Source organism: Parambassis ranga, chromosome 2 (assembly GCF_900634625.1).
Source record: "Parambassis ranga chromosome 2, fParRan2.1, whole genome shotgun sequence".
Lineage (NCBI taxonomy): Eukaryota > Metazoa > Chordata > Actinopteri > Ambassidae > Parambassis > Parambassis ranga.
Genome location: NC_041023.1, coordinates 42,504,274 through 42,529,214, shown reverse-complemented (window position 1 = coordinate 42,529,214; position 24,941 = coordinate 42,504,274). Strand labels below are relative to the sequence as shown.

Below are 24,941 nucleotides of genomic sequence, written 5' to 3'. Positions count from 1 at the left end.
ACCGTGGCTTCTTGTTTTCTCCCTGTGCCCGTGCTGTCTGTAGTTTTTCCATTTTTTTCTGTTTTGCATTTGACTTTTGCCTCTTGGGCTTTTCAGCAACTAGGTCAAACGTAGTGTTGGCCCCTGGTGTAAACAAGATGTGACACGGTAACAGCTGGGGCCCGGGATGCAGCAGCAACCACTGATGCGCAGATGGATGCCGGTAGAAACACATCAAAGGTCTCCACAGTGTCTCCAGGTAAACGTCAAACACGTGGGAAAAAGTTAAAAATTAAACCTTGACCCCATGTTGCACTCACCTACTTTTCTTTCTGTATTAATGTTTATTCTAACTTTGTAATTTATCTTTGTTTAGTAAATGTGTGACATTCTCACCACTTGAATAACATTTTGCAACATACTTTAAAACATTACATTACTTTATTCTTTGGAAAGGAGAGGCAGAATTTTATTAATATATATATATATATATATATATATAAATATATGTCTCCATTTTTTCTCTAAATGAAGCATTTACACTAATAAAATAATGTGACACATGATCAATTCTGCACTAAGAGAAAATAGGAAGTTGAGTTGAACTCCCTTGGGACCATGCTGTAACACCACAGGGACTAGAAATAAAAGAGATTAAATCATACTTTGATCAGCCTCATGAGTAATTTAACAGCTACATTCTAATAAATGGAGCCATAGCTCCCTCTGCTGGTATCATGTGTGCACTTCTAGTATAAGTTTAGTTCTAGAATGAATCTTCTCCTCCCTGTTGGAAATGTGTTTGTTGCCTCCTTATGAGTTTTCTTATGCCGCGGCTGGGCTGTTTGTGTTGTTTCTGGTATGTTCTCAAAGTTATAAGGAAGTCATGCATGATTCTCTCAGGCTGTTCTGTTGATTGAATCACTGTGTATGTCCTAAAGGAGGTCATCAAAATCCTCCAGCCGCTAGCAGCAGGATCAGCAGACTTTGGACTCTTGGCTCGAGATTGGGTAAAAATCTCAGTTTACTTATTCGGGTGTGTTAGGTGAAAGATTTTATTTTGTATGATGTTGTTATGTGGTGTGGGTCCACATATTTAGAAGTGTGTCCCTAACATGAAGTTTTCATTACTTTATGCATATTACTGTAATGTGTTTTATAAGTACTTATGTGTTAAGTAAGTTTTACAGAAGATCAAAGGAAGACAGGTATACTGAATGTATTGAGAAGTGTGTAATTTCCCTACTTCTCATAGACTTTTGTAATTCATTTCCTCTGTTAGCTGTTGTCTGCTCTTTGGAGAAAGCTCTGGTTGATATCAAGCTAAGGTTGTAAATCCAGATCTTGATTGAAAGAATGTGTTCACCTCCATGACCCCATTTTACGACCCACCCTTCCTGTGAGTTTGTTTTCCTGGTCACCTCCAGATCTGCTGATCTCTCCAGAGCTTATGAGATGTTAGGACTTAAAGTGAACTTACATGGGGGAAGATGTGTAAGCTTTTATGGGGCGTCATAAAGTCGCTCGTATGGTACAGTGATCATTCTCCTGGAGAACTTATCTTCAACTTAGGTTTACGACTGACAAAAGGGGACCCCCTGCTATTTCCTCTCTGTTTTCTCCTGACTCTAAGGTTTAACCATTACCAAATAAGGTAAACTAAATATCAGTTGAGCTGACCCTATTGGTGCAGAGTTAGGGAAGGACATGATTTTATGGGATCTCAAGATAGGATAAAAGGTGTTTACAAGAATGGCATATTGTTCTCTGGCTGTGAGGCCAGGCAACCACAGAGGCCTCTGTTTGTGTGACTCAGAATTTGCTTCTTTACCGGGGAAGATGAACGAAAGGATCCAGAAGATTTTTATGTCCCCAACATGTGTCAAAGTCCAGGAATTGTATGGAGAACTTTTAATGACTGCATAATTTATGCTTTGTGTAGCACCTTTTTTATGCACTGATGGGATTACAGCACCCTGAAACAAAAGGTTCATGCTTTTTTGTATCAGTAGAAGGCTGAGGTCCTTTTTGGAGGCCCTGGTTTACGTGTGTTTGCTTCTTTATCAGCCAGACAGTGACCTTTGAGTGGAAACCAATTGACCTTTGAACTTGCTGCCACCCGTGAAGTTTGTTTCAACAAACAACTTACAAAAGAGGCGTGTAAAATAAAATGCATGCGTTATCACGTGTATACGTGTCTGTGTCATAACCACTTTCAACTGAAGGCGTGGAAAAGTAAACTACTGGAGTGCTGCGTTCAAGTGCAGCTCGTAATCTGTAGCGTTAAAGCATTCTATGAGATTTACGAATACCGTGGAGGAATCAGAAATGTAATGAAGCGTGGAAGGAGGTTAGTGACATCATTTATTTTTAATATTAAATAATGATAAGAACTTCAAGGTAAAAAAAAAAACTTAATGTGATGTCACGTTTCCGGGTTTCTAACACAGACTTCCGCATTTTTAAATAAAATAATACATTCCACAGGTCGCTCTTATTTAAGGTGCAGTTCGGCGTGTTTTTTCTTTTGTGTCCGACTTCACCTGGAAGACAGCGCGGCGCCAGAAGTAAACAACCGAGTCTCCGCTTTACGTGATGTAACCCAACTACACACGCAGTGAATTTTTGCGTGTCAGAGTTCTCGGGTCGTCTGTGTGCGTGGACAGTTGGTACATAAGTGCGCGCTGAGCTGATGCCGTTGTGGGCATGGATATCCAAGAGGCAGGCGGCAAGCTCAACCCTCTGGCTACGGCCAGCTGTGTTTCCCGGCTGTTTCTCTGGTAAGTGTTGACCGGCAGTGAATGGGGGTCACCAGACAGAAAGTGGGGGCAGCACCGCAGAATAGTGTTTATTCTAATATTACATTCACCCCCTGAACAGCACCTGCTTCTGTCGATTCATTCAAAAAAATAAAATGTAAACTTTGACCCCAGGTTGCACTCACCTACTTTTCTTTCTGTAAAAATGTTTATTCTAACTTTTTAATTGATCTTTGTTTAGTAAATGTGTAACATGCACATTCTCACCACTTGAATAACATTTTGCAACATACAACTTTAAAACATTACATTACTTTATTCTTTGGAAAGTCCTTAAAGTTGATTCTCTGCGTGCAGCTGTTATGTGTGCACCTCAGGGGGAAAAAAGAAACCACAATGAACACATAATACAACAGACATGCAGGCACAACAGCCCAAGCAGTCCGTCTTTTTTTCACATGTATTCAATGCCAGACCTGCATGAACAAGACATGTATGTACAAGTTATAAAAGGGAACAGTGCCCAGAGGATCATATTCTGTCTTGTATGATGTGTGGTTTCAGCTGGTTAACCCCCTTGCTGCATCTTGGTCAGAAGCGGAGACTGGAGGAGAGCGACATGTACAGCATCCTCCCGGAGTATCGCTCCAAAACGCTGGGAGAGGAGCTGCAGAGGTACTCCACCACACTGACTCACACATCCCGCAGGAATGATGCACATCAGGTTCATCAAGTTAATGTTTTATTTTTGACTGATGATTGATTCTTGTGTGTCCTCTTTGCTGTGATGTGTCACGATGTTCTGGATACTTCACACCTGAACCCAGCAGCTGACTCTGGAAACAGCTTTAATATCTGAAGAGTACATTTGTTAATGAAAGTACTGACTGTAGCTGTCAGGAAGTCCCCCTCACACCGTGGACTGAGCTTTAATGGTGCTGTGCATTTACACTGGATTTATTCCAGGGCTGAATTAAGCTGCTGTGTGTCCCTGCAGATTTTGGGACCATGAAGTCAGGAGGGCCACAAAAGAACTGCAGAAGCCAAAACTCTCCAGAGCTCTTATTAGGTGTTACGGCAGATCATATGCCACGGCTGGGCTGTTTGTGTTGTTTCTGGTATGTTCTCAAAGTTATAAGGAAGTCATGCATGATTCTCTCAGGCTGTTCTGTTGATTGAATCACTGTGTATGTCCTAAAGGAGGTCATCAAAATCCTCCAGCCGCTTCTCCTGGGACAAATCATCCTGTACTTTGAGAGTTATAACCCAAATGACCGCACCAGCCTTTACATGGTGTGTGGCTACGCCGCTTTGATGTCCGTCTCCACCTTCGGCCTCACCATCCTCCAACACTTTTACTACTACAACGTCCAAACAATGGGCATGAAGATCAGAGTGGCCATGTGTCACATGATCTACAGGAAGGTCAGTGAAGGATTTTTAGTGGAGATTTTTGCACTTTTAAAAACGAAATTTTCAGGTTATTTTTTTCCCATCAGGCTTTGGGTCTCAGCAACGAATCAATGGGGCGAACAACCACCGGACAAATAGTGAACCTGCTCTCAAATGACGTCAATAATTTTGACGAGGTAAAGCACACAGATTTTAAGATCATAAAAGCTTTTTGTTTCTACTTCATCAATGAAATCTGTCTGTAGATCACAGTCAACCTGCACTACCTGTGGATGGGACCTCTGCAAGCACTGGTGATCATTGTTCTCCTCTGGTACGAGATCGGACCCTCGTGTCTTGCAGGCATGGCGGTCATTGCCCTCATGTTGCCCGTGCAGACCTTGTTTGGAAAACTCTTTGGCATCTTCAGGTCAGATATCTGAACTAAAACATGGAATACTTACAACAGGAGCAACAAATGATGAAGTCTTTGTTTTTTCAGGAGCAAAACGGTGGTCCTGACTGACAGCAGGATCCGCATCATGAATGAAGTGGTGTCCGGCATCAGGATAATTAAGATGTACGCCTGGGAGAAACCATTCTCAGCTCTGGTCACTGAAATCAGAAGGTAAGAATGGTCCTGCACTTTACACTCCTGTACCAGAGCAGGGTGAACAGACCAAACAGGCTCTTTCATTACTCTCTTTGATCAGTCATTTCTTTTGATGAAACCTTTTACAGCCAACCTTTAAGCCAGTTCAGAGTGGGAGAGCATAATAATCAGTGACAGATGTAGGGTGGGGTAAAACTTCAACACTTATCCATGGACACACTGAGGCTCTAACTGAATGTTTGCGCGCACACACACACACAGCTGACAGTGTATCATTTTCTTGTGATGTTGAAGTTAACCCTAACATGTGCTTTGTTGTCCGGTGTTCCCAGAAAAGAGATCTGTCAGATCCTGAAGAGCTCCTACCTACGAGGACTCAACATAGCCTCCTTCTTCGCCAGCAACAAGATCATTGTCTTTGTTACATTCACTGTCTACGCCCTCCTTGGCAACAGCATCACTGCCAGCCGTATCTTCATCACTGTGTCCCTCTACGGCAGCATCAAGCTCAACGTCACCCTGTTCTTTCCTCTGGCCATCGAGAAGTTGTCAGAGACCACCGTCAGTGTTAGCAGAATTAAGGTAAAGTGATAAAACCTTTCACGTAAATTACATAAGCACAGACAGGACTCAAGCACTTTGACATCGAGGCTTTAAAATAACCCCCCCCCCCCCTGCTCTTCAGGAAGTCTTCCAGGAAAAGACATGATAATAGTTAAAATTTAACGGCTGCAGAGTATCTGGGTTAAACCATGTGTCCATTAACCTCCTTCTAGAATTTCCTGCTGCTGGATGAGGTGAAGAGAAAGAACTTTGGTCTGCCTCTGGAGCAGGAGGAGGAGAACTCTGTTGAGATTGAAAAACTGACCTGCTATTGGGATAAGGTGAGTTTCTTTAAAGTTAAACGGAGGTTTCACAGTAAGCCGTGTAGAATCATTTGTGCATGTTTTTTTACTTTTCCTGTCAGAGTGTGGACGCTCCGTCTCTGCAGAAGGTCTCCGTCACTGCAAAGTCACACCAGCTCATGGCAGTCGTAGGACCAGTGGGGGCTGGAAAGGTCAGCACATGTCTCTGTACACCTGATTATTTTTTTTTTATAGTACCTTCTTCAGCTTACGTGTGTAACATCCCTTCAGTCATCCCTGCTGAGCGCCATCCTTGGAGAGCTGCCTAACGAGGTGGGGACGCTTAAGGTCAAAGGTCGGCTTACCTACGCATCCCAGCAGCCCTGGGTGTTTCCCGGAACCATCCGGAGCAACATCCTGTTCGGGAGGGACTTCCATCCCAAGAAATATGAGAAGGTCCTCAAAGCCTGCGCTCTGAAGAGGGTGAGACACAAAAGGTTTATCTGCAGATATATTATCGCTTTTATTTTGGTAGGTTTGAGTAAAGCTTTGTGATTTTGTTGTGCAGGACTTGGAGCTGCTCCCAGATGGAGATCTGACGCTGATCGGAGACAGAGGGGCCACACTCAGCGGGGGACAGAAAGCCCGGGTTAACCTGGCCAGGGCTGTGTATCAGGACGCAGACGTCTACCTCTTGGACGACCCTTTGAGTGCCGTGGACGCGGAAGTAGGGAAACATCTTTTTGAACAGTGAGCTAATTCTCCAGTCTGTCCTCCATACTGTGAGCTGTCAACAAACAGTTCAAAGATTCAGTTCTCTTCCTGTGTCAGGTGCATCTGTGACCTGCTGAGGAACAAGTGTCGCATCCTGGTCACACACCAGCTGCAACATCTGAGGGCAGCAGACCAGATTGTGGTCCTGAGGGATGTCAGTGTCATTTCAGAAGCATAGACGTCCTTTACCAAAACGTATGTATGTGTTCCATATTTATCTGTGTGGTTTTCAGGGTCACATCATGGCTCAGGGAACCTACAATGAGCTGCAACGCTCCGGCCTGGATGTGGTGTCCCTGCTAAGGAGTGACGAAGAGCATGAACGCTCGTCTCGAACAGCTGACCCGGAGAAGCAGTCCCTACATAGCCAGAGGACAGTTCACTCTCGCAGCTCACATTGTTCTCAAAGCAGCCTCCTGCCACCAGAGAACAACACTGACCAGCTGCCTGTAGGTATATTTAAATACAAAGACTCTGTTTAAACCTTACAGCAGGAGTTACTGCGGGTTTGACTCTGACTTTGACCTGTTTTGCAGGCAGAACCGGACCGGACTATGGCGGAGGAGACTCGGGCTGAAGGAAACGTGGGCAGCCACATCTATCTGAAGTACTTCTTAGCAGGCTGTAACGCCTTGGCTTTAATGGTCATTATCCTGCTCAGTATCACAGCAGAGGTATGCCACAGCTCTCAGCCCTCTCAGTCACACTGATGCCTGAAGCTTCTCACTCAGATGAACCCTATCTCTACAGGTCACATATATCCTGCAGGACTGGTGGCTGGTGTACTGGTGAGTGCCTGATTTATGTTGACATTTCTAAACCCTGTCACACCCACTGAATTTTTGTCATGTGACTGCTGGTCACAAGGGAGTCATGCATGGTTACAAAAGTAGTGCCGAACCTTTTCACAAGATGTGTTTAATGTTTATTTTTGGCAGTAATAATGTTTGTCACATACGATGCATTTAATTTTTTTGACGTGTTTGTTCTGTCAACAGGTCGAGAGAGGAGTCTTCTAACAGCACATGCACAAATCACACAGATCAAGAGTATAACCTCACATTTTACCTCAGCATTTACTCAGGTAAGCCTCCATTCCTGCAGCGCTCTGCTTCTGTCATGTTTAATGTCCGGTGTGAGGACTCAGAGGGGATATGTGTTGAATTTCCTGCTGTAAAAACAAACAGAAAACATCGGATGTGATAACATCCTCCTGTTATTTACTATCAGGTCTCACTGCAGCTGCTGTGATCTCCGGTTATGCCCGGAGTTTAGTGATATTTCATGGGCTGGTGAGATCAGCTCAGACTCTGCACAATAACATGTTCAGCGCCGTCCTCCGCACGCCTGCCCGCTTCTTTGATGTCAACCCCATAGGTGAACGCCGGATTTCTTCTGCATTTCTGTATCATACCTGATCAGTGCAGAGGGTTTGTTTTAAATGAGCTCCCTTCTTCTTTAATGTAGGAAGGATTCTCAACAGATTTTCCAAAGACATCAATCAGATGGACTCCATGCTCCCCATCACCTTTGTGGACTTCTGTCAGGTGAGGGGTCACTGCTGCATTTCTGTACATGCTTTTGGCTTACATTGACTTTTGATCTTTGTTTTTTCAGTTATCTCTGCAGAATGTAGGTGTTGTTGCCGTGGCAGCCTCAGTCATCCCTCTCGTCCTCATTCCTGTGGTTCCTCTGCTGCTGATCTTTCTGTACTTAAGGCAGTTCTACCTCAGAACTTCACGTGATGTCAAACGCCTCGAGTCAACAAGTATGTCACATGTATGTGTGCTTTTAAAAATGATTTACACTCAGTTAATTGACAGGTTTATTTACTCCTTTTTCCTGCAGCTCGGAGTCCAGTCTTCTCCCACCTGTCCTCGTCTCTTCAGGGTCTGTGGACAATCCGAGTCTTCAGAGCTGAGGAGCAATCAAAGAAAGCCTTTGATGCTCATCAGGACCTGCACTCTGGTATGATGTTAATTTGTGTTTTTATTTATTCATGAATGTAAATAAATCATTTTTATTGTTCTTCTGCTCTTTCAGAGGCCTGGTTTTTGTTCCTGATAACATCTCGCTGGTTAGCGCTTAACCTTGACAGCATTTGCTCCATATTTATCACCTTCATCACATTCGGCTGCATCTTACTCAGAGATGGTGAGGAACAATGTGTGTTCTGGTGATAGAAGAGTGGGACACACTGACAGCTTGTAATGTCATTGTGTGTGTGTGTCAGGGCTGGAGGCCGGGGAGGTGGGCCTGGTGCTGACATACGCTGTGACGCTGATTGGAAACTTCCAGTGGACAGTGAGACAAAGTGCAGGAATTGAGAACATGGTGAGGACAGAGCTATGAACATGTTGGTTTGTTAGAAAAGGCAAACTGAACAAACCTCGTGTGGGTTTTTTTAGATGACTTCAGTGGAGAGGGTGGTGGAGTACACAGAGCTAAAAAGTGAAGCACCCTGGGAAACCGAGACACGACCTCCCCCCGGCTGGCCGAGCCGAGGAATGGTGACCTTTGACCAAGTGAACTTATCCTACAGCACAGATGGCCCACTGGTCCTTAAAGGCATCAGCACCACCTTCCAACCCAAGGAGAAGGTGACACATGGGCCAAACCTGCTCACACAGTGTTAGGAGCAGTCAGACATTTTTTTCTGTCTCTCCTGTGCATCAGGTCGGTATTGTGGGGAGGACAGGCGCAGGGAAAAGCTCTTTGATTTCCGCTTTGTTCCGCCTGGTAGAACCTCAGGGAAAGATCACCATCGATGGCGTTGTGACCTCTGAGATCGGCCTCCATGATCTGCGCCAGAAGATGTCCATCATTCCTCAGGTACACATGAACTGACGACTGAAACATAGATGTTCTGTGGCCAGTGTACTTGAACAGTCACTCCCTCTTCAGCACCGAGCTCCTCATAAAAAACACAATAAAAACTTTTAGCAGTCTCTCTTACAATAGATGACCCAAAAACCACATCTCCTAGTGTCCGTCTGGTTCTGAGACACTGTCTTATGATTTGCAAAGCCGAGCATGCATGCTTTTCTGCCCCTCCTGTGCAGTGCTGTACATCTTGGCTGTCTAACCAGGTCTCTGTCTGACTCCACAGGACCCCGTGCTCTTCACTGACACTGTGAGGAAGAACCTGGACCCTTTCAACCAGCACACCGATGAAGACCTGTGGAAAGCTCTGGAAGAGGTAAGTATCCACTCATTACACCTGAGATCACACTTCTGTGGGCTTCTCTGAGCCTCCATGTTCCTGCAGGTGCAGCTGAAATCTGTAATTGAGGAGCTCCATGCGAAGCTGGACACAGTTCTGGCAGAGTCTGGATCAAACTTCAGCGTGGGTCAGAGGCAGCTGGTGTGTCTGGCCAGAGCTATCCTGAGGAAGAACCGCATCCTTATCATCGACGAGGCCACAGCCAACGTGGACCCCAGGTACTGCACAAATTTAAAGGACTAGTGAAGAGGGAAAAGACCTTTCTTAGCTGAGCATGACGTGTTGCTGCAGGACAGACGAACTGATCCAGAAAACCATACGGGACAAGTTCAGAGAGTGCACCGTGCTCACCATCGCTCACCGCCTCAATACCATCATAGACAGCGACCGCATCCTGGTGAGCCCTCTCCTGTGTCTCAGTGTAGCATCATTAATTTTATACACGGTATATCTAATGAAGACGATTTACACCTGGTCTTCAGGTTCTGGACAGCGGCACCATCAAGGAGTTAGACCGACCCTTCACCCTGCTGCAGAATAAAGATGGTGCCTTCTACAAGATGGTGCAACAGATGGGTCAGGCTGAGGCAGCAGCACTGCTGGAGTCAGCCAGACAGGTGGGCTGGAAGATATGTGTACTGGAATGTGGTGTTATGTTTTGTTGATTGAACACAAACATTTTGTTCTTTATTTCACAGGCAGCACGGCTGCCAGAGCAGCCTGAGGCCAGCAGAGCAGCACTGTGAGTGTCTGCTGCCGTGACAGACTCCAGATGTAAGTCTGAGCACCTGAGGTCAGGCGTCTTGATATAAAAGACACTCAGACATTATATTGTGTACGCATTCCAGTGCAATGAGGAATGCTCCCACCTGTACATTGGAGACCAAAACAAACTCTCCATAGCACATGGCACAGCACAGGAGAGCCAGCTCCTCAGGTCAGCTCACTCAGCACTACATCTACACCTAAAGGACACATCTGTGTGGACAATAAAGTACATTTTAGACAGGGAGAAGATGGCTTGAAAGAGGAATCAACTGATCTTTATGATGGTGGAAAAACCTTGTTGTGTGGCCTCAGACATCAACTGTCTCCCTCATACCGTACATTGATGACAGGATTTTCACCCCAATTCACACCTGTCTCATGAAAACAGGGGGCGTTACCCACCAAACAGTCCTAGACTCATAAACCAGTCATGAGCCAGAGTCTTGAGTTTTACCCACTGAGGATCAGAGTAAGCAGCGAAACATCTACAAATCCAGTTGCCCTGCTTCAAGCTCTTGAATGAAAATGACCTGGATGTCTGACTGAGAATCTTCATCAACGTTAAAAACAGAAGCACCAAATATGCACACATATTTAATAGAGTTTGTCTTTAAAAAACAGGAATGAAACATCTGAATGCACTGTGCCTCAGTTTAATATCCAAAAAGACCTCTTGTCACTGGCATCTTCGACTGAAGACAGTTTGTTCTGAAAAATATTGAACCATTTTTAGGCCTCACAGGCTGTGAGCGGAAGAAAGTCTTTCAACAAGTGCAAATTTGACAAGTTAACGATGTGTTTAAGGCTTTTGAGAAAAATACACTATGCTGGTGTAGCGGTGGCAGTACAGACGGGAAAAGTTGAAATGCAGACTAGTTCTAGCTGCTTCTTCTGCTGACTGTGATCCAGGTTTCATCCTTTGGCGTGGAAACCAGCTCAGATCGGACCTCCGCCACGTGTCCCTTCAGCCGGTGAAGCTTCAGCTGCCGCACCACTGTGCTGAGCAGGACAGACGCAACGGTGTAGGCAAACCTGAGAAGGAATGAGGCCGATTAAAAATGTTAAAAATGTGATTCGTTTACAGCTTCAGTAAAGCTTCAGATGTAGCTGAAGACTTCACCTGAGCTCTGGACACGTCTGATTCCCTGAGAAACCGAGCAGGCAGAAGCTCTTCCTGGCGGACTCGTCCTCAAAGCGATCTGGATCAAACCTGAAGGATGTTGCAGAGATGAACCGCAAATCAGACACTAGATGGTGTTAGTCTGGACACAAATGGTGGAAGCTTGCTAGCTGCTAGCATGGCTAATAAAATTTGTCAGGGTTTGAACTGTCAGCCATTTTGAAATGTAGTATTGTGAAGTGTAAGTGAACCTGTATGGTGTGCTCCAGGTGTCAGCATCTTGCAGCACCACTCCCAATGCGTAGATCACCAGTGTCTGGAATAAAACAGACGTTACTATCTGCCCCTGCAGTGCAGAGAGCCACAGACAGCAGGAAACCTGACACCTCTTTGGGGATGACGTGCTGATCGACTTTGCCCTCCACTTCCTGAAGCCGAGCAGCGACAGGGGTCAGCTTTGCAGTTCTCACTGTCTCATTGAGGACCTGTTGGCAGTATCTGTCCCATGACAGAGACGTGTAACAATAAAGGTTACTGAACGTAGCTGTACTGTCTTAGAAAACAGATGTTTGCATTGAGCTTTCACATGTGCTTGATCAGATGTAAAGATCTCACCTGAGCTGAGGAATCTTGTCCAAGGAAATTGGATCAGAGCCCACAACATCCTCAAGCTCCTGGTACAACTTGTCCTGGATGTCCTCCGAGCTGGACAGGAAGTAAAGCGCCCAGATACACACTACAAAAAACATAAAAAAGATGCAAGATATATGCAGAAATAGAGGCAGCAAAAAATGACATCATCACCATAAGCTGTACTTACAGTTAGCAGTGATGACGCTTCCTGCCAGAGTGAACACCATGCAGTCCTCCATAATCTGAAAACAATCATGTTATTGTCTGTAAAGTGTCTTTAAATTTGAAGGAATACCGAGGACCCCGGTCATTCTCACCTGTCTGTCCGTTAGGTTGGACTGAAGTAGAGTGTCCACAAACACTGCCTGCTTCCTCTGAGCTCTTCGCTCCTTTGCTATTGACAGCAGCACCGACTCCATCTCTGACAAAGCTGGCCAGAGAGCAGGAAAATCAGTCATGAATCCCCAGATTAAAAACAAAGCATCAACCCAGAAACAGTTGTCTTTGACATAAATCAATGTTGATTGAGAAGCTGTTTGCTGATTAAAGCTGTAGAAGTGAATTTGCCTCTTGCTGTCTGCAAACTCTCCGTCCTGTTTCTGATGTCTCACACGTCAGAGTGAAATAAACCCAAGAACCCACTCACCCTTTTCATAGTGTCCTTTCCTGCTGGAGCTTTTCTCCAGGGAGCCATCTAAGTAGCCCTTCCCAATTTCTGACCAGATCTACAGACGTGAGTGAGCGTTAGAAAACAAAAAACAACCCAAACAATGTTATCTCTTGAATATCAGGTCATGTTTTCAGCATACTCACCGCGTCATGGTTCTTGCGGAAAAAAATGACCTCTGCATCATCTTTAAATCGCTCGCCCAGAGCCAGCTGGGTGACAGTCTTCATAGCCAGACCCAGCAGGTGAGCACATAGTGGGGTGTGCTGATCCTCTGGGAACGACCTCCACTTCGCCACCAACTCATCCACCAGCTGGAAAACAACAAAAGTGTCACATGTGGGTGCTTCACAGGAGTAAATATGCCACATTTAAATGAGTGGTGCAAACCTTCAGCATGAAAGGGAAGTTGTTCTTCAGCGTGTTGTTGATGGCACTCTCGTACATCTTCTTTCTTATTACTGTCTCACTGGCCCCACCTCCCGTCCCTGACTGGTAACTTAGCAACGACTTTAGCATCGTCTCAAAGGAGTCCGCTAAGAGGACAGATTAATAGATTGGACAACAATCTGACTCCTGAAAGTTGTGAAATCAGATGTGGACTGACTTACTGGTGTGGTTGGGGTTGATGTGTTGCTGCAGCTGCTTCACAGAGCCCAGGCTGACCACTGGGCGAGCCCCAAACCAGAATGATGCCACAGAGCCAAAGTCCTGATGCAGACTGACGAGGAATTCATGCAGGCTGCCTCTGTTTACGATGTCCTGCAGGTTTCCATCCCTGAGGGAGCCAAAAACAGACAACACCCATCTATTCTGCACGACTGATCCTATCTGGACTTTGTTTCTTACTGAATAAAATTTAAGAGACCAAGTGGAAGCAAACAGCAAACATGCCAACTTACTTCTCATCTGTGGGGTTGAGACCTGGGATGCCAGAGGCCCTCCTGGAGGACTACAACATGATTAGAAGTTCAACTTGGTGATAAATGTCATCAGAAAGGAGTGATTGTTACTTCTTAGTGGCAACCACACACATTGTACGTCACATTTTGAAGCTACTAGATCAATTATTTTTAATAAAATCGCGAAGCAGTAATATATTTAGAAGCATTAAATTTGAAAATGTAAACTTATTTTCTATTTCGGATAAGTGATGACAGACTTCTTCACGTTCAATTTGCGTGAATTAGGTTCCTGTTGGATGTCTTAAATAACAGCCGAAATTTAACCAACACGTAAGAGATGCAGTATTTTTATTTAAAATGTGCAAAATGAGAAGTTCCAGCTTGTGTATGAGAAGGAAACCTTAAACAAACTGTTTCGTGAAGGGACTCTGGCCTTTCTGCTAATGTAGCTAGCTAACTTCAAACTTGCAGTGACTCACTGGGTACAAATAGAGAACAGCGCCGACCAAAATGATGACAAACGTCACAGCAAAGATGGCAAAGTCCAACATGACTGACGGCTTTTTAAAGCTCCACTCTGCTAACTTTTATTCATGGATGTCTGGATGTTTCCACCGAAGTCGCTGTTACCACGTCAACACAAACTGCAGCGCTGAGAATGTCGCTCTGCGCTCAACTACACAGCCTGCAGGACAGAGGAAAGTGGTCGAACCCAGGAGGAATCGATGAGCGCCGATAGAGATTTAATTGAGTGATATTTGATACAGAGTTATTTAAACACTTTATTTGAAAAGACACGAACGCGTTTCAAAATTATAAAAATAATCTATGATATATTCACAACCCAAATATAGTACAATGCAAAAATTGGTGCAAAATAACATCAACAAAGTTGTGCAGTGGATTAATTCTCTCAGGCGGTTATTTCTGATTTGTCCTCAGGCTTCAGAGGCTCGATCTCCATGGCCATCAGATAACCTGAAAAGGAAGGACAAGACCTGTAAATCACATGTTTTAGGGCAAATATTCTTTTAAAGCAAAGTACCCTCGCTCTCACCCTCAGTGTAGTCGGCCTCAGGTCTGGTGGCAATAAAAATCCAAGCCAGACCTACAAGCAGAGCCACCACCAAGTTGACTGTCACCCACGGGTGGAGAATTTGGTGTTCCGACCCTGGAGGCCTGGAGCAGAAACAGAAGGGACTCAGGAATTAGATCTAAATAATATTATGTTATTAGAACGTCAGTGATTCTTCTGAGCTCACCATAGTGTTGAATTAAAGGATGAGTAGAGGTTGATTCGATCACTGGTCATCTGTTGGCTCAGAGAGAGGACCAGTGCTGAGAAATACACTGAGGAGAAAAAAAACAGAGTGTCAGCAGAAGCCAAGCACCCACTGTGATGCTGAATCATCTGTGTAGACTCACAGAAAGAGGCGAGTGCCACCGGATCCAATGTGATGAAGTCCCGCAGAGCCATGGTGCCTTTGGCCAAATTCAATCTGAAGACAGGAGAAAAGAGTCAGAAAACAGAGGAGCACGCAGGAACTGTGTCTGTTTCTGTCCTCATAGGGAGAATCTTTACCTGTCGAAGGCGGCCACTGTGCTGATGGCCAGCAGCATGTAGAGTAGAGACTGGGAGGGGTACGCTAGGCTGTGGTACTGCTCCAGCAAGTTGGACAGAGCAGTAAGGTGCTGCCCCGCGAGCATATACACCACCACCACATTCCACACAGCATAGCCTGCCAGGAAGCCATGACAGTACAGCCCAAACACCCTGACACACAGAGAAGACAGTTAGACGGCGGTCAAAGACTTGTGTCCGTGTCCGTGTTTGTACACAGGTTGTTTTTCTTTACCTGAAGCCTTCGTGCACTCTGATAGAAACGTCTCTGGTGGTCCAAAGCGGCTGCACCAGCTGGAAGTCAGCCATGTTATCCATCTGGTCACTGGTCTTCCTCCAGTCTGAGCGCTCTGCAGCCTGGAATCGCTCTGTATGACAACACACAGTCACACTCTGCCATTAAACAGGCCGCTTCTTCTTACTTTTTGATACTCACTGTTCCTCTCTACAAAGACCTTCCCGACCGGCTGGCTCTGACCCTGCGGGGCCGAGAACAGGGCATGCTGGGGGATAGGAGGAGGAGCGTCGGTGACGATGTCATCCTCTTCTACGTCCAACTCATCAGGAAGCTGCGACTCAGTGACTTTTGGCTTCCTAAAAGAGAGGAATGTACGCCATGTGATGTATCCCACTGTCAACTGTTACCTGCAAATTACATGGAATAGAAGTTGGAATTAAAATTACTTTTTCTTTTTGGGTTTTCTGACCAGTTCCTCTCCATCTGTGGCCTGATCTGCTGCATCTCCATTCACCAGGTCGGCTTGATCGTCTTCAAGATCTGGAATCCAGAAACAAATATTAATGTATGCATCTCATACTTTATTTAGTTTTCATCATTTACATCAGTCTCTGTTTTCACCTATGGTGGGAGTTTTCTTTTTCCTCCTCCTCCTCTGAGGAGGCGCATCTGTCGTGGCTTCAAGTGTTAGATGGTCTTCAACCTCGGATACCCTGTGGCTGCCAAGGCCTCCCATCTCCATCCCCTGATCTGTTGTGGACAAACAGGTCAGTGAGACAACTCATCATATAAATCCAAGAGTTAGACATGAGGATGTTTTTGGTTTATACCATCTGTATCATCAACTCCATTGTTCTCCTTCCTCACCCTCTTCTTCTTCTGTTTTGATGCTGGAAAATCTTCCACTGAAGATGATAAAAGAAGTCAAATGAGGAGCTTAAGTCCCAAAATGAAGAGCAAAACTTTCTTTAAAACCTGGACCTACCTGTTGTGTCTTGACTTTAAATGTCCATGAAACACAGGAAGACAAAAGTAGTTAGTTGGACTATATGATTATATCACAGAGACAATAAGACATTTAAACTTTGTCCTACCTTGACATTGTGGGAAGTGTTCGCTGCCCTCGCTAAACAGACACAGAGAAAGTGACAAGTTGTATGACAGATCACACATCAAAACATGATCAAATAGCGTCAACACATTAACAGGTTATCTCTGCTATGTATCAGGAAACAAAGACAAGGCTTTAAATTCAAACAAAACAGGCAAACACAGAGTAAAAATCACCTGCTCTTACAAAACAGGATAAACACTAAGCTGTGAACACTTACATAACAACATGTTTGATGTTTTGAATGCAGAAAAGTGAAAATTAACAAAGCTGTGGAATAAAATCCTTACCATCATCTTTCTGGCCATTTCACCCAACAATGAAGTATAAGTGAAGAGAAGCGACACATGACATCCTGACAGATAAATCCCCAGCTAAATCTGTGTCTATGCATCTGCCAGGATGAGGATTACTCATGGCAGAGGTCAGACGACTCAGGCCCTTTCTCAAACCCGCGAAGCGAGTATTTTTCTGAGTGGAAGTATCAAGGAGGAGCGTCTGTGGGATCTGGTTTAATCTCTCTAAGAATAGCACCTTGCTTTGGCTGCAAACATTTAGACAACTTCTCAGGCCGTTTTGACTCTTTACTGTTTTAATTGGCCACTGTTTAAATGGATCAATGTTGCTGTCATCACATTTTGTTTCTATACAACAGCTATTTTTTTTGTCACATCAGGTCTGAATTTGTACAAAAGCCACAAAACATGACATGAAAAAGTCCCTACACTTAAGCTGGATTCAGCAAATATTTGGTATTTTAATTTGGAAAATGGCTCAACTATCATCCAGGCTTTAAACGTAAGAATACAAAAATAATATAGTATAGTAAACTTCATATACTGACCTGTGGAAGAGGCGGAAGCTCCCTAGACCTGTTTTTCTACACATTAGCACAGAAAACCGGTTCATTAGAAAACTCTTAAAAAACACATATGAAATCAACTGTGTGGCAACAACTAAGCGAGTTTACACAAAAATACTGTATTTAAATTAAACGACACATTAAGATTTTGACAGTATCTGATCGTTTCTTTTAGCTAAATAACATTTAAGCTAGCATAACAACGACCGTTATTCATGTAAATACCAACCTTTGAGCCTCCCGTCTCCATATTCCTAATTTGACCTGCAAATGTACTTTTCCGTACTATTCCAGTTTATCCGTTTGTATATGGTGGTTATAATTGTAAGACTACAGTCGTTTAATAATAAGAAAACCGTATTTTTTTACTTTGTTTACAGTAGAAAATCAGAAAGCTTTAACCCGGATGTGTTTACCATAAGCACACCGCACTTCCTGTCCCTTCAAAATAAGAGCTCCCATACACAATACAATACACAACTTTACACATACACAACAGCGCTGATGGGCAAACGACCGAATAAATGAAACTGGCCGTTCCTATGAGAGGTAATTTATTAATGTCACAAACGGGTACAAATATTGAAATGTCGTTGCTTTGGTTGCACTTTTGTTTCATCTTACTTTGAAAAGCATCACATTGAATTGATTTAAGGACACAAAGTGTTATTTTTGCATTGCAAGATCACGCCAAATACAGCTTTGTTTTTTTGTTTTTTTAGATCATAGCAAAACACAAAGAAAATAACATTGAAAAAACTTTCTAATATGTAAACATCAATTGGAAAAAGATCACAACGTTATCTGCAAGTCTGTGTCGAGATTGGGGAGCAGGGCAGGAAATTAGTCTCATTTGTTCAAATTAAAGCTGCATGCGGAGTAGAAAATGACCTGTTTCTGTTTGTTTAAGTGCAAATTTGCACTAAAACAGATTTTTAGTTTTTTTTTGTTTTTTGCACTGAAACAAAGAGAGTTTTGTGGATTCTTTTGGGCTCAACTTAACCACACCACAAGCATAGAACTGCTTACATATTTTCATGCCCTACTCCCCTCTATCACACAGCATGGGTCAAATAAAAAAGAGATTTGTATCTTAAAAATGTTTGCTGCCATTTTTCTTCTCCTGTTAGGACTCGGCGGTGGGTCGTATCCAGCTGGCAGGAACCCACTGCGGCTCGTCCTGCGCCTTTCTCACAGCCGTCAGCAGCTGGACGCAGGAGTCCTGCAGGTCATTGTTGATGAGCACATGATCAAAGAACTGCCAATAGTGAGCCTCTATCTTCCTGGCTCCTTCCTCCATCTCCTGGAAGTCCTCGTCCTGGTGGAGAAAAGGTAAGTTAGATTAAATGTCTTACCCTCTGAATGATAACCATGATTCTCAGAGAGCATACTTTGAATGGCCGGTTGACGTAGTAGCTGGTAGTGATGTAGGAGTCGTGCCGGGTCTCCCTGAGGTGCTCCAGAGGTGGAGGCTTTACATAGATGATGTAGGCTCTCAGTTCATGGGTCCTCACTGCCATAATGGCCTAAATGGAGAAAAACATTGATCACAAAAATGTTTCCACTTCAGACAAACAGTTTCTGTACAGTCTGACCCACGTTTGGCTCGATGTCGATGATGCAGCTCTTCCTGCTGTTCAGGACTTCCTTCACAGACTCGATGCTGGTGCCATACAGATTCCCTTTGTACTCGCCATATTCCAGAAACCTGGTATACATCATATACCTTTAATAACACACAGGCACTATTGTGTGCTTTGAAATCAGACTGATCAGTTGGACATCATGTGCACCTGTTGTTATAAACCATGTTGTCAAAGACTTCTCTGCTGGTGAAGAAGTATTCTCTGCCCGACTCCTCATATCCTCTGGGAGCTCTGGTAGTGTCTGGAGGAGGAAAAGAAATCAGATCATCTCAACACACAGAGCAGAGAAAGAAGAAAAGTGGATCTTTGTTTTCCTTGCACGTACGAGGAACAGCTCCCTGGAACACGTTTGGGTTCATCTCAATCAAACGCCTCCGAAGCTCGTTCACACCCACACCAGACGGACCTGAAGCACAGCTCACTTTTAACTTTTCAAGTCTCATAAAATAAATCGAGATTTCTTGTCCTGTTTCATGTACCTAAGAGAGCGATGAGGCGGTGAGCATCCTGCGGGTGGCGCTGATAGCGTACCACCTCCTCATATGGGCTGTTCAGGGCGCTGTAGCAGCTGCTGGGACAGCGAGTGTGGCAGGAAGGCTGGGTGGTGCTGTGACAGCGCCGCCGACACACACGCATGCTGCGCCTGAAGCCCGCTGATGGAGAAAGAGTCAAATAAATATACACCAAAAATAACTGAAAAGAGCAGCTACACAAACAGCTGATTTACCTAAATATACCCCTTCAATGTTGGTGCTGAAGTCATCATCCTCTGGTTGCACATAAGTGAAGAAGAGAGAAACAGTGGAGGGTGAATTATTTAATTTTTATTTATTTAAGGAGATAAAAAAGACTAAAAAGATGTCTCACCTTCTCTGAACTCCTCTGACATTTTCCCCGCCAGACAGCAGGAAGGAAAACAGACAACAACAACAAATGTCTCAGATGAAGGAGAGGAGACGTCGCAATGCCGCAAATTCAGACACTAAAACTCAACAAAGACTTACCTACCAGATTCAAAAGCCTCCTCATCTGTCAGGAAGAAAAACACAAACAGAAGAGAGAAATTTAGCACAAAGACAACATGCGTTTAGAAAAACATTCAAGTAATTAAGTTTAAGTTTTACCTGCTTCCACACATTTCTCATCAATGGCTATCAGGTCTTCCTCTGAGGTGAAAAACAGGAAGTAATAAAACATATAAATCAATAAAGGAATGAAGCTGCTGTCTGAATGAAATCTTACCTTCTTCTACTGTGCTCACTTCAGTAAGCGTGCAGCCAAAAACACAAAGAAAGCTCGTCTGTGACGCAGCACACAGAATTTCATTTAAGAAATGAGTCAAAGAAAATCTGAGTGGACTCACAGGTCTGCATGCAGGCGTGAGGCTGGTAAGGCTGAGACCACCAGAACTCCCTCTGCTTCCTGTGACAGAAGACACAGTAAATACAAATATATCCAGTTTAAAAATCATAGATTCACACATTACAGTGTTGTCTGAGAGCGTCTGACCGTTTGAGCAGGTTGGTGGAGGGGATGAGGCCGGCGCAGGCCATGCTGCTCGGCAGCTTTCTGGCTTGCCACCAGAGGGCGTCTGTCTGGTCCACAATCTCCAGCACGTCGCCCTTTCTGAAGCTCATGCCGGCATCGGCGCAGGGGATGGTCGGGTCCTGCTGTGGGCTGTAGTCGGCCATGGCGCGCACGTACAGCTGACAGGTGAACACACAGCTTCATTAATGTCACAGAAGTAGAAAAAGAAACATGAGCAGCAGTGGCAGACGTACCATCGTCTGGTTGTGGACTGGCCTCTCTGTGATGGGGACGACCTTAAACATGATGGTGCCTTGTGACCGAGCTTGCTGATTGGATGTAAAAGGACAACAGGGATTAATTAAATTCAAACATTTACCAAATAAAATGTTTGGTTTGCATATGACGGACATGAAAACCTACCACCACTTGGATAACTTGCTCAGGCTCCATCCCATCCACAGAAAAGCCGTTCACCTCTATGATCCTGTCGCCTGCGTGAAGCAGACCTACACACACACACAGAATAGAAATAAAAACAAAAAGTGAGACACAGCCACTGTTTGCAGCAGTTTTAGAAAAACAATGTCTCACCACTTCGATCTGCCAGCCCTCCATGAATCACCCGAGCCACAAAAATCTCCCCGGTAATCTCATTTCTCTTTATGGTTGCTCCCTGAAACAGAAAAACATGAAAACATATCAACAGTGTGAAGTGGAGAGGAGGCAGGTGTGGGTCAGTCACAGATGAAGTCGCCTGTAGGAAGCCATGATAGGACGTGAAATGAAGGAGGTCCAGACATGAAGCTCCATGATGGAAGAAAAGCAGCCAAGAGATTAAAGTAACTACCGTGAACTACCACTGAGTGTGTGCAGGTTGTGCATGAAAGGATCCACGCTCAGGTCGCCTTCTTCCTCTTCTTCTTGCGCTGGTTGGAGCGACCTCCGCTCGGCTCCTTGGACTCATCCAGCAGGCCGTTGGTGAGATGATGCTTTGATGCCTCCACATTAGCGTGGCCGTGTCTCCTCTGTGGCGGTGAGAGAGCATTTTTTGATTTCAGGGTGGAACGAGGAGATCCACGGCAGGAGACGGAGAGACAGCTGTTGGCCTGAGAGATAGAGAGGGTGTCCTGGGAGGTGCTAAGGGAGCTGGAGGAGGCGGAGGAACATCTGGATTGGTGCGTCAAAGATGGACGATGGCCTTGATTCTTCTCATCCAGCTCAACAGATTTCTGGGGACTAACCTCGGTCCTGGTGGTGGAGAGGAGCATCTGCAGCCGATCCACCACCTCTGTGAGGAGGAGCAAAGCCTGCGAGTTGTCCTGCACCGTCTCAGCCATGCGCTCTGTGGCGACTGCCATCTTCTCGCCAAGGAGCTTGATGTCTTTGGTGCTGTTCTCCATGGAGCTGGCCGCCAGCTGCACCGTCGTCCTCAGCTCGTCCAGACTCTCCTGCTTGGCGAGCTCCACGGGCGGCACCTCCAGGATGCGGTGGGGGCGCATAGGGCTGGGTGGGGCTGTGTGGATGCGGGGACTTTGGCCTCGAAGCCTGGGGTGGAGGCCTGGCTGGAGGTAGTAATGTGAGTTGGAGTAATAGGGCACGGTGAGGCATGGCGGAGACATGGTCCACCGGCGGGATGTGGGGAGCGGGGACGGGGTGTCCGCAGCCTCTCCTGCTTCATCCTCCTCTCCACAGTTCAGCTCTTCAACCATGTTGTCTCCAACAAGAAAACAGACATTATTAATCCAAGAAAAGCATGGATGATGATGGAGGATGGATGATGGAGAGGTGAAGGATGAAAAGTAAAGGAGCAGCTGAGGAATGGACCTCCAGGTCTCTCCTTACCAATCAAAACAGAGCTGTAGATAGACGGCGCAGATCGGTTCAAACTCTGCTCCCAGAGCAGGTTGGTGTAACAAACTCTGCACGGGCTCATCGGCTTGCTGCAGCACGCCTGACAGCTACTCATCGGCTTATATCTGGGCGTCGCCCGAGGCGGGTAGCTCTCCCTGCGGGCCTCGCAACAAGACTTCACATCCAGATTCTGGATCTCTGCGGTGGACGGGCTCTGGATCCTGAAGGCTCTGTTACTGCGGAGCCTCTGCTGGGTCAGGCACCGCAGGGTGTCCCAGTGACTGTGGACTCTGGAACCTTTTGCACAGGGAGGGGATGCAGCAGGTGACGGCTGTCCGATTTTTTGACGATCACACAGCTGTGAGAACACAGAGTCACTCAAAAGGAAGAACAATAAATCAGCATCATGCGTCCAGACGGTTCTTCTTCTGGTGCTCATACATTCACATGTAGCATCAAGCAAACAATCAGACAAATGACAGATTATAGATTTAAACATCTGCTCTCAGCTGGACAGAAGCCCATCCTGTGTCTGCAGCTGCTTAATAATCGGCTCCTCTGTGGTGCAGCTTACATCCTGAAATGTATGCATATGTTTAGAGAGCCTTATTTTTGCAGCATCACCAGAAACTGGGTCTAATTTCTGGACTTCATTCATATTTTTTACTTTTGGCTGAGGCTCACCAGAGGTTGTTTGTTTTTGACCAAGCAGACGATCCTTGTGGCCTCCTCGTCATCTGGTAGGTCGTCTGGCATTGGTGGCAGCACTGGGTCATAGTCCTTCTGGGCCACCGTATCGTGAGCGGAGAGAAGAGCCTAAAAAGCAGAAAGAGAAGTTTTGCAAGGTGGTCAAAATAGAAACAGGAGTGCAGCAAAGAAAGAGTGCAGCTCACCTGCAGGTGTGGCTGCTGAAGGAGGCGGTAGAGCTCTTTGACGTCCTCGGAGCAGCCCGGTAACGCTCTGATGTCTATCATCAGCTACACACACGCAAACAGCACATGTAAGAAATGCTTCAACATAAAGAGTGTGAGCAGCAGAGATGTAACACACCTGAAGAGAGAGGCCTGAAGCGTAGTCCAAAACAGGAGCAGGAGAGCCTCTCAGGTGTCTTTGAAGACACTCGTACACCTAAAACAGTCAGAAGTTGAACATAGAACAGAAATTTTAGACCAAAAGTTGAAAGAAATTTAGCAGTGTGTCATCTGACCTTGAGCAGCGACTGCAGCCAGGCTGCGTTCAGAAGGCTGTGCAGAATCTCGGCTCCATCGATGTCCTGACTGACGGACTGCCTCACCTCCTCGATGACATCAGACAGGATCTGACGCAGGCCTGCAGCACCAACACACAACAACGCATGAGGCCTCGCATCAAAGCATTCATGGTGATTAAAAACCTCCATACTGACCGTGTTCTCCGAGCTCACAGTAGGGGTTTAACACCTGAGCCTCCACCGCCTGCCTCATGGTCTCTAGACCCCCGACCTTTGACCCCGACCACCTGCTGACTGCACACAGACCTGCAGAGGAAAGATTTACCACACAGGGCTGAACCAGTCATCACAAACGTGCAAAGAGATGAAAGTCGGAGGTGCAGCTTTGGCTCCATCAGTGTGAAAAGGGTCAGGGGTTAATGGCACACTTCACGGAGCAACAGTGATGTAAATACAGAGACGTGCTGACTGTAATCTCTGTGTGCTGCAGCAGCAGTGAGGGAAAACACACACCAGGTTATTAAAAGTGATTTTTAGGTTAAGCTCCAGCCGTGATGGAGTTTCAGGTAAAAGGAGCTCCTCAGGACATGAACACGTATCTGATTAAATTCTGTAGTTACAGAAAAGGAAGAGGAAGATGATCCCTGTGGCCTTCCTCCGAGCCCAACTCTCTCCAAAACAATCCATTTAATGCATCTTACCTCTCCCTCTGAAGCCTCAGTGGTACCCCAGGCCGCTCTTCTCCAGCTCCTGCAGCTTCCAGCTCCAGCACAGATGCAGGAAAACGTATGTATAACGTGAAAATGTTCCCCAGAGCTCTACGCTTTCATCGAGCTACATGAAACAAGAGAGAGAGAGAGGGCTGTAATCTCTCCCGATCCCACTTAATCCCAGGCAAGTGAGCCGCCTGCCTCTGGCCACCGGAAGCTGGTTCTCCTCCCTCACCGGCTGGCTGGTTGCCACCGAGCTGCCAAATCTTCTTAACTCTTTCAGCTGTGAGCGGCACACAGGGGGAGCTGCCACACAGAGGGAGGAAAGGTGTTACTCCAAGACGTCACATCGTCACAACCTTTACAGAAACGGTCTGCTAATCTGTCCAACAGCTGGACTGAACAAGAACCCACGCAGTCAGATTAACAATCTTTCAGTTTCTGTAATTAAAGCAAAAATCTGTCAGGAATAAATGTAATCTCC

General features: G+C 45.5%; 4 protein-coding genes across 10 annotated transcripts; 1 reads left to right on the top strand and 3 right to left on the bottom strand.

Moving 5' to 3' along the window:
* The first annotated feature begins 115 nt into the window (after positions 1–115).
* LOC114453027 (multidrug resistance-associated protein 4-like) lies at positions 116–18,713 on the top strand. Of its 6 annotated transcripts, XR_003672406.1 has the most exons (33): positions 2,193–2,329; positions 2,467–2,759; positions 3,303–3,413; positions 3,736–3,856; positions 3,939–4,163; positions 4,238–4,327; positions 4,397–4,560; positions 4,633–4,758; positions 5,076–5,325; positions 5,520–5,627; positions 5,711–5,800; positions 5,880–6,071; positions 6,157–6,338; positions 6,420–6,516; positions 6,596–6,811; positions 6,899–7,036; positions 7,113–7,150; positions 7,361–7,446; positions 7,593–7,739; positions 7,830–7,909; positions 7,980–8,130; positions 8,211–8,330; positions 8,406–8,516; positions 8,596–8,696; positions 8,771–8,962; positions 9,039–9,194; positions 9,472–9,561; positions 9,631–9,803; positions 9,877–9,982; positions 10,068–10,202; positions 10,284–10,359; positions 10,434–10,522; positions 11,826–12,747. XR_003672406.1 is itself a non-coding variant. In XM_028432657.1 (32 exons), the coding sequence occupies exons 2-31, from the start codon at positions 2,686–2,688 to the stop codon at positions 10,329–10,331; spliced, it is 3,918 nt and encodes a 1,305-aa protein (XP_028288458.1). In that variant the 5' UTR covers positions 2,193–2,329; positions 2,467–2,685; the 3' UTR covers positions 10,332–10,359; positions 10,434–12,747. The 6 variants fall into 6 exon arrangements, 3 of the variants coding, with proteins under 3 accessions (XP_028288471.1, XP_028288458.1, XP_028288444.1); XR_003672405.1 differs by lacking the exon at positions 11,826–12,747 and adding an exon at positions 18,641–18,713 and having other exon boundaries at positions 10,284–10,522; XR_003672404.1 differs by having other exon boundaries at positions 10,284–10,522.
* On the bottom strand, positions 10,935–14,344 carry cyp20a1 (cytochrome P450, family 20, subfamily A, polypeptide 1). Its single transcript, XM_028432722.1, has 13 exons — positions 14,158–14,344; positions 13,676–13,725; positions 13,385–13,551; positions 13,164–13,309; positions 12,920–13,087; positions 12,753–12,831; positions 12,424–12,536; positions 12,294–12,348; positions 12,089–12,209; positions 11,860–11,971; positions 11,725–11,789; positions 11,474–11,563; positions 10,935–11,385 (listed from the first exon to the last, which is right to left on the bottom strand). The coding sequence occupies exons 1-13, from the start codon at positions 14,227–14,229 to the stop codon at positions 11,232–11,234; spliced, it is 1,392 nt and encodes a 463-aa protein (XP_028288523.1). The 5' UTR covers positions 14,230–14,344; the 3' UTR covers positions 10,935–11,231.
* On the bottom strand, positions 14,448–17,928 carry LOC114453080 (transmembrane protein 237B-like). 2 transcript variants are annotated; one of them, XM_028432744.1, is made up of 14 exons: positions 17,740–17,928; positions 17,493–17,528; positions 16,632–16,663; positions 16,523–16,536; positions 16,368–16,442; positions 16,159–16,287; positions 15,984–16,077; positions 15,736–15,893; positions 15,535–15,667; positions 15,261–15,452; positions 15,104–15,177; positions 14,941–15,028; positions 14,736–14,857; positions 14,448–14,656 (listed from the first exon to the last, which is right to left on the bottom strand). In XM_028432744.1, the coding sequence occupies exons 1-14, from the start codon at positions 17,758–17,760 to the stop codon at positions 14,592–14,594; spliced, it is 1,233 nt and encodes a 410-aa protein (XP_028288545.1). In that variant the 5' UTR covers positions 17,761–17,928; the 3' UTR covers positions 14,448–14,591. The 2 variants fall into 2 exon arrangements, with proteins under 2 accessions (XP_028288545.1, XP_028288537.1); XM_028432736.1 differs by having other exon boundaries at positions 14,941–15,177.
* Positions 18,637–24,000, bottom strand: mpp4b (MAGUK p55 scaffold protein 4b). Its single transcript, XM_028432710.1, has 21 exons — positions 23,943–24,000; positions 23,745–23,866; positions 23,588–23,665; positions 23,431–23,514; positions 23,222–23,353; positions 21,278–21,359; positions 21,107–21,192; positions 20,938–21,012; positions 20,666–20,862; positions 20,520–20,578; positions 20,399–20,416; positions 20,281–20,322; positions 20,165–20,185; positions 20,024–20,038; positions 19,884–19,925; positions 19,636–19,809; positions 19,482–19,562; positions 19,304–19,397; positions 19,110–19,218; positions 18,902–19,036; positions 18,637–18,828 (listed from the first exon to the last, which is right to left on the bottom strand). The coding sequence occupies exons 1-21, from the start codon at positions 23,998–24,000 to the stop codon at positions 18,637–18,639; spliced, it is 1,896 nt and encodes a 631-aa protein (XP_028288511.1).
* Between the last annotated feature and the right edge of the window lie 941 nt (positions 24,001–24,941).